At 40.3% G+C, this 8,339-nt stretch overlaps 1 protein-coding gene across 1 annotated transcript in view; it reads right to left on the bottom strand.

The window, feature by feature from the left end:
• Nucleotides 1-8,122, bottom strand: part of LOC138002127 (ATP-dependent DNA helicase DDX31-like) — an 8,469-nt gene extending 347 nt beyond the window's left edge. The window contains exons 1-9 of the mRNA XM_068848221.1: nucleotides 8,030-8,122; nucleotides 7,470-7,576; nucleotides 6,832-6,882; nucleotides 5,210-5,311; nucleotides 3,803-3,840; nucleotides 2,745-2,824; nucleotides 1,935-2,037; nucleotides 883-1,051; nucleotides 1-223 (exon numbers count right to left, since the gene is read on the bottom strand). The exon at nucleotides 1-223 is cut by the window's left edge and continues 347 nt beyond it. Of these exons, the coding sequence (XP_068704322.1) occupies nucleotides 2,027-2,037; nucleotides 2,745-2,824; nucleotides 3,803-3,840; nucleotides 5,210-5,311; nucleotides 6,832-6,882; nucleotides 7,470-7,576; nucleotides 8,030-8,108 (468 nt within the window). The 5' untranslated portion in view covers nucleotides 8,109-8,122 and the 3' untranslated portion in view covers nucleotides 1-223; nucleotides 883-1,051; nucleotides 1,935-2,026. The remainder of the gene's footprint in view (nucleotides 224-882; nucleotides 1,052-1,934; nucleotides 2,038-2,744; nucleotides 2,825-3,802; nucleotides 3,841-5,209; nucleotides 5,312-6,831; nucleotides 6,883-7,469; nucleotides 7,577-8,029) is intronic.
• Nucleotides 8,123-8,339: the final 217 nt, after the last annotated feature.

Here is an 8,339-nt window from a genome sequence, read left to right on the forward strand (position 1 = left end):
GCCGTTGAGGCAGTGGTCACCATACTTCACAGCGCCACACTTGGCGACCGAACCGCCTGGGTGCGTTTCGTTTTACTGTGCCTGTTTTCTGAAAAGAAACAACTACTTGGATTGGGTTTTTTTCTTCTTTCTTTTCTTCGGCATAGGACCACGCATGTTTGTTTCCGATGAATGCTCCGTTATTACCTTCCTCTTGGCACTCTTCTTCATTATATCACCATCTCTGAGGGATCGAATTAAAAAGTTATTTAGCAATGAAAAGAAAAGCACCTTTAATAACGTACATACAATGTCACTGGAAAGATATGTTTTTCCTGATGGTAACTACTAAGCGAGATCTGCGTGCCAACCTCTTCCGCCCTTGTCACACGGTGGTCATATTGTCCCGGGAGACCAAAAACGCTTTGTTTTACCACGCCAAGCCTCACCCCCATGGTTTCCACTGCGAGGCTTGGCGTGGTAAAACAAAGCTCTTTTGGTTTCCCGGGACAATATGGCCGCCGTGTGACAAGGGCGAATATGGGTCTTGGTAAGCAAGCAGTGTAAGCTATAACACTCTGGAGACAAAAAATGTCTTTCATTCTTGCTTGGGACGATCTTCTGTCTGTTTACTTGGAATAGACTAAGCTAGACATCCCCGGGTCTCGTTTACAAGGTGCCCGACAGATCGAGAGAAAATAAATTACAAAATCGCTTGAAATACAAATGCCAGCGACACAATTATTTTATAAATTCCCTTGCTAAAAAGCGTTGGGCAAGTAAGGTCAATCGCTATGAAAACTGAAGAAATCGCCAGATTACGTTCGCACCGCTTAAAAAAACCCTCCAAAGCTATTTGTAAGAAGGTAACGGCAGAGTTTTCAACGCAGAATGGCTACAAACCTTTTCCTCTTCTTGGTCTTCTGTAGCTTGGTGTTTTGAAACATTTCTTTGGGTGCCTCCCTGAGAGCGAAACTCTTGGCCACATGACCTAGGTGGAGGGTTTTCACATGAAATATGTGCTTCAAATGGCTGGGATACGTCGCGTAGGCTCGCACAAACGACTGGTAAGCTACAAGAATACCCTACTACCGAATAACGAAGGAGAAAGCGTGAAGAACATGAAGAGGACAAGGACAACAAGGGTAAGAGACCAGCCTCTCTCCAGTCCTTGGCCAGTGTTATGTCCCCGGGTTAATTATTTTTTTACCTTGTGTCAACCAACCCTGAGCCTGGAACAGTCTATATTACAATTGATTTACTTGCTGTCGCATCCTGTTAGTTCCTTTTCATGCATGTTTGAAACTAAGTACCACGCTTTCCCATTTTGCATGTCAAGAAAACCTTAACTCCAAACTCCAGAGAGCGTTATTAAATGCCTAAAGGGAAGTGGGATTATTTCTCATCGTGGGAACTATATTTGCGTGATCAAGGCAATCGTCCACTGGTAATCTGGGCTGAGGAAAAAAAATTCACAGCTCTCTATCATTGGCAGCAGCTCATTGGCTTCACATGAGAAACGGGCAATAGAACTTTATACCTATACATCAGCCGTCTTGGATTCTTTTTTTGTTCGGAGCGATATTTTTCCTTCTCAGGGCCGGGCAAATGCTAGGACACCATTAAATTACCCGTTAAACCAACAGAATACACAGAAAGGCGCTATATCGGTTCAAAATTCTATTAGGAGTTCTTTCAGAGTTTGAAAAAACTCCACAGGAAGACGAGCGCAATTTCAACCAGTTGATTAAATCTTTTGGAAAACTGCTTACATTTACACGTATGCAATGGTCGCTCCAACCTCAATTTCCCATCAAAAAGTTGTCGTAATTCGAATGGCCATCCGGTTCTCTACCAGCTGAGCTAACTAGTCCCAAATTCCAAAACGTTTGTCCTTGATCACATTCAGTTTGAAAGAATGGAAATCAGGTATTGAATAAAGATGGGACATGTACCTGTCTTTGCCGCTATCAAGTGTTGCTCATTAGAAAGAACGTGCTCCTCAAATGATTTCTGTAAATTTGTGGCCGATTCTTGCGTGCTTTGATCAAGGTCGTTCTGAAAATATGAGCAAAGAAAATTAAGTAAATCTAAATGACCGCTCCAATTTGGGACTTTTCAGGGCCAACGAACAAAGAATAGAAACAAAAAAAACAAAATCCCAACTGCTGGAAGGCGGACCATATCAGAAGTATTTTACAGAGCTTCTTTTAAAGATTTTCGAAATTGCTTTGCCAGGGTTGCACTTAAGTCATTGGCTTACAAATCTCACGCCACATTCTGGACCAATCAAGCATGAAGCTATTTTTCGCGCGCGTTTTCCCGCCATTGGAGCTGGCAGTATGAATTTGTTTACGTTATGATTGGTTCATTTAACTGCCTGCATTTCTGCTACCCTTCCCGAGAGAGAAACCACTGCGAGCAACCATTAGTTTCTTTGAGTGAGCCGCCGTCCAGCACCAAGGCCGAATAAATTAAATTTGAACCGGTAAAACGAGTTACTGAACTTGCTTTGGCGCTTGCGCACGCGTAAAGCTACGTAACTGCTTCGTTTGGGCGAGCCTGCTGTGTAGGTATCCATACTTTTCCTGCGAAATAAGACGAAGCGATGTCAAATGCATCACGTGGGGCGTGACGTTTTTCGCACATGCTCGATGGAAAACCTAAGGGTTGCTCGCAGTGGTTTCTCTCTCGAGAAGTGTAAGAGAAACCAACTGCTCGCAGGGTAGAGAAAATTACGACTTAACAACAATTTTCTTTACTACCTTGAGTTTTTTTCCGAGCCTTGTTGTCAGGGGACACGACTAACGTTTTAAGTACATCCTCCACAAGTAATTCCTCTGGTCTGCAAAGCGTGCAACCGAAAATTGTAAGCCAAAGAAAGGTTAAACTATGAATGTGAAACAATTTATGGCAAACGTCGTTGACTAAAGCTACTATTAATTATTAATGATAATTATCATTAATGCCCAACCATACTCTTATTGGTTGTCTAAACAAAGTGGTGAACAAACGTTTACTACACTACTCTATTGCTAAAAGGGAATCTTTCCTGACGTGATTGTTCAGTAAATTGTGTATCACTAACACACAAGGTTGCTTACAGAAGGCATCATGCTAAACGTCAAAAGGTCAAAAAACTTAGCTATATCTTCAATTTTAAGCCTTTCAGCTTTGATAACGAGCGAGTTATTAGAAAAACCTTACATAACAATGACCACAACCAGGTTTTCTGAGCTCACGAGACTGAGCACCCCTAGCAAACCATTCTTTTAACGAAAACCGCTGGTCAGCAACCTTGGTTCTGGTAATTGCTGTCTAAGGTTTTCCGAGTTATTAGCCATCCAAAATTATAAATTCTTGGGTGGCAAAAGCGCTAATGATCCCATACATTCTTATTCTCAAAGCATCATTGCTAGGGTGAGGCTAAATCGCGTGGGTGGGTGGGTTGGTGGTGGGTCGTGGGTCGTGTTTGTTTGAAGATAAAAAAAAAAATTAACAAAAAAAAAAAAAGTTATATATTAGCCCCCTCAGTGCTCGGTCCAAATTTGCAATTGTCCGCTATTGGACAAAACAATGCGCTCAACCAAGAAATATGATCATGTTGCATGTGCAGCACGTTCTTTGCAACACTTCTACAAGACAAAGCCGTATTCTTGTATGAAAGTACCGTCTATTCCTTTTCGCGCGAACCCAGATAGGGGCAAAGAAATGCAAAAGCCGTGTAAGAAATTTTAAAAATGCACAATTCCCGCACGTGATTAATTGAAGCAACGTGACAAAGTTTAGCATCGACAACCATAAGGTGAAAGTCTCAACAAACCTGATTCCGTGTTGTTTCAAAGTTTGCAAATACGCGACCTAAAAATTAAAATGTTCATCGGTCAATTAATTTCCTAGTGGTTTGTGATTAGGACAATCACATGACTTTTGGAGGACATATCGTGGCCCGTGTAGCATCATTTGCACCCGAGCTCACAAATAAACTATATGCCCGACAAAAGTCATTTGATTATCATTATTATCAACACACAAGGCCAAATCGTACCAATTCAATTAATGAGAAAAAATCGTTTAATAGAGATGTAGCATGAAACTATGGTATGGAAATGTCCCTCAGTGTATACAAACAAAGGTTGTGAGAATGAAAGGAATTTATGTATTTGAAGTGCGGGTTGTAGACCAAATGTAGAAGTAATCCTCGCACTTAAATAGGACAACCTCATTGGCCGAGCGAAGTTGTTTGACATCTCTGCAGCCAATCAGTATCAGGGCGGCAAATGTATTTTCAGCCCGCACATTTTGCGTTTGGCCCGCAAAAAGGCGCGTTTTACAGAGGGCAGTTTGTCATTTGGCCGCGCGTATTGATAATAATAGCAAAAATCACTGTAGCATCACTGTAGGTAGTCAACTAGCATTTGAGAAAATGAAATAATTTTTTACTTTCTCAAATCCCATAATACACTTTGTTTATTCCCCAAAAAATTTGCATAGGGAGACAAATCGAAAACAATGATTGGCTTGGCTTGTTCAAGCAAAGCCTTGCTAGGCATGGGGCTGTGAGAACGTTTAATTATACTTTTTTATACATGATTTCCTACATCTATTCATACAAGCTAAACGACAGCTCGATTATTAAGATTAATTTTAAATGCAAGACTGAGAAATTTACATGATTCAGGTTACTTTATTCACTCTCTTTGATTGTTCACTTCGTTCTCGTGCATGTCAGTATAGCGATTAGCTGCCTATTACACCCTGTTTTGGCTTGTACGTCACATTATAGGCTGTATTTGTTTTCTTTTTCCTTTTAGATGTATCTTGGTATTCAAGAGTAATATAAACTTCTGTTATGTATTCGATAAAAACAAATTAATTAATTAAAAAAAAAAAAGAAACTAAAACAATGATTAGGCAATTTTTTTTTTGGGGGGGGGGGGGTGGGTAAACAAGATGTATTATGGGATTCGAGGAAGGAGAGAATAACGATAACCAACGTCATTTTTCCAACATTAAAATCGGCCGTACGGACACTGAGTGATACATTTGTTGGACAACTGATGTCAGGTAACCCACCAACGGCCTCCTGACCAAAGCAAGCCTGTTCAGAAAGGGGGTGCTTCACGGAGATAATCGACCCAGGGACAATCAAGAGGCGGGAGGGGAGGAAGGGGGGGGGGGGGAAGGTGTTAGGTAAGTATATTACTAGTTGACGTCCGCTGTAACTCACCTCAGCTGGCGTTAAAAACAGCAATGCATTTCCTTCCAGGCTAATTCGAGCTGTCCGGCCAACTCTTTGAACATAATCTGCTGGGTTTCCAGGGGTATTGTACTAAACAAACAAAGCCAAATGAAAAAGAAAGACAAAATGCGTTTCGACTTTTGATCTTTGACTGCTTAATTCATGAGATGTTCTACATCAAATAATTGAAACCATCACTTAATATGCAGTCAGACTCTGTCACGGCAAAACTATTTACTTAGATTTCACATTTATTGTTAGTGTACTATTGTATATATTTTTCTATTGTTCTATTGTTCTTGTACTATACGTTATGCTTCATCTGATTAAAATTCATTGCCTGACGATGACATCGGACGATGTCGAAACGTTATCAAAATGAATCTAGTTGCGTTTGTATTTTTAATCAATTTTATCACAAGATCTAGACTTATTAACTTTTTCTTTATGCTTTATAAGGGGATCTCTTTGCTTGTACAATATCAAAGTGCCACTGTGATAAAAAATCACTTCCTTTTTTTCTTTAAATGTTGAAAGTGTGTTTGCTTAACACCCGACTGGCAAAATTTTAAGCTTTGATTTTTATCCAAAGGCCGTTTAGTTTGAGTGTAAGTTTTATATTTCACGGTCCGGCAGTACTCACGTTCAAAACTGACCGACTGGACCTCAGAGGGTTGGATCTAGCGAAAAGTGACGTCAAAGGCTCACTAGCTTAAAATCTCAGAGTGTGAATGCAGCTTATTGTATACATGTATGCAAAACGCGAGTTTAAAAATCTGAAAGCCCAAAGCTCCCGTGCTGCATATTAATTCTAGCGAGCCTTTGACGTCATTTTCTCCACGATCTAGCTCTCTCAAGAACTTTACGTTAGTAATGAGGGACCATTAAATAGGAAAGTTCCAGTTAAAATAAACAGGTGTCTTTTTGAAATCAAGGCTTAGTGTTTAGTTAACATAGTTTTGAAATCCATAGAAAATATAATTGCTTTTTGGTCACAGGGCCACTTTAACATTTTGCCTCTTTAACAAAATCATTTTTCCAAAAGGAGTAACCAAACAAAAAATTGAGTGCAAAAGTTAAAAGAACTCGGTACACTAAGCGACCTCCTCAATTTTACACCAGAACGTTAGCTATAAAAGCTGACAAATCATTGGGAAGGGGGTAATGAGTTTTTTGTAAAATTTAGAGAACTGCACAAAGATTATGTACATAAACGTTACTTAAACTCGAATTGAAGAGTAGTTTACCAAAGCTAGTGTCTTATCTTATCAGGTATATCACCCCAATTTTGTACAGATCCGAGATTATGTACTACTTTTTCAAAAGCAGATTAATTGGAGGATAGATTATAACACGATGGCCCGATGTTAACAAGACATATTTTCCCCGTTGCACAATCCACTTTGTCTAGTTTTAACTTGCTATCTTTAATTTAAAATTACCTTATTCTATAATACTATGGTCACGTGTTAAAATCACAGCTGAAAACTGCGAATATTTGACTTTCCTTTTTCTTTTTCAAAATTTTCGAGAGACCCTTCGGCTTTTTTTTTAGGAAAGGAACCGTCCAATCGAGCTTTTTAAAACATCCAAAAAATTGATATCCTTACCTGAACAATCCAATTTACATGGGGTAAATCGAGTCCTCTGGCAGCGACATCCTACAAGGAAACAACCAAGATTAATATTATCTAAGGCCCGGTTCAAACGTTGAGCTTTTCATGTGCCGAACCTGATGCAAATGAACGAAAACAATAAACTTTTCTCATTTGCATTAGATTAGACACATGAAAAGTTCGACGTTTGAACCGGGCCTAAGAAGTGAACACAGCAAAATCCTGCCTAAATCAAGAGAAAAAGGGAAAAAAAAAACATTTTCTTCCCTTGTTTCTTGGACAAATATGAAACTGACAATATGAAGATCACATTTGTGGAGGGAAACTGTTAAAAGGAAGGTCAAGGTGGAGGTTTCAATTATCAAGGTCAGACGCGAATCCCCAAAGAGAGACAAGGGCTTGGAACTCCAAAGTGTTGGCTATGCAAGACTTTGGTCACATCACATGACCGTTCTTCGGTCATGGGACTGCTGCTAAGTAACCACTCGCTATCAGACTGATGAAGACTTGGTGAGCGATTCAGACAAAATATTTTGATTGTGTGCTTTCATGCCTTAGGTGCGAATTTACTTTAAGTGTCGAATAAACATTTTTGTTACGAACATATTCGTTGATAATAAAGGAGCACTGACCGTGCAAAGCAAAATCCCATTTTTGGCTTGGCTGAAATTCTTGAATACAGCTGTCCTCTCCTGTTGCGACATATTTCCATGCAGCTTAAAGAACGCCAGCTGCGATTCTGCAAAAAGGGAATAGCAACAATGACAATCCAGTTTCATGACGTAGTGACGCGCGGGCACAGTCCGAACATGATCCTCCGAGTAGCCCCGAACAGGAGCCACACGTACGACCTTCCGATAGCGAAGTTCGGGCGCACCACCACTGCGCTACGGGACACTGGTCGGAGCTGGGCTCAGATAAATTACAGGGGCAATTACAGTACATGTGATGGCAATCCAAGATAGTGTGCCACGTACATAATAGCCCATTTCCGAGTCACTGCATGCCTCAGTTTCAAAGTGAGTCCTGGTGCACAACCATTCAAATGGAAATGAGTTGCGTATTCTTATGCAAATCAAACTCATTTCCCTTACAATAGTTGAGCACCAAGACTCACTTCGAAACCGAGAGGAACAGCAACTCGGAAATGGCCCATTGCTCGGAGCAAAATTATTCCTACGAAACAACTAACCTGAAAAAGACAGAATGCACTCTTTGAAAAGATCGCAGTGGAAATCCACAGAATCTCGCCTGGACAAGAATACTATCATATTGGCCGCTGATGTTTCCTACAAAAATGAAATTGGTGAGAAAACGTCTGAATTAGTTGGCCATGGCGATAGCGTCCTTCGTTTGTCTGTATAGCAGGCGCTGTTGCCACTCAGGATCTCTCCGTTTCTTCCTTTGGAATACAGGGACGAAAAGGGAGAGATGCAAGGAACTATGATGTTTAAGTGAAGATGTTTTGTGGTAATAAAATTTGAATTTTGCAATTTCTTTCA

Source organism: Montipora foliosa, chromosome 1, assembly GCF_036669935.1.
Source record: "Montipora foliosa isolate CH-2021 chromosome 1, ASM3666993v2, whole genome shotgun sequence".
NCBI classification, from domain to species: Eukaryota; Metazoa; Cnidaria; class Anthozoa; order Scleractinia; family Acroporidae; genus Montipora; species Montipora foliosa.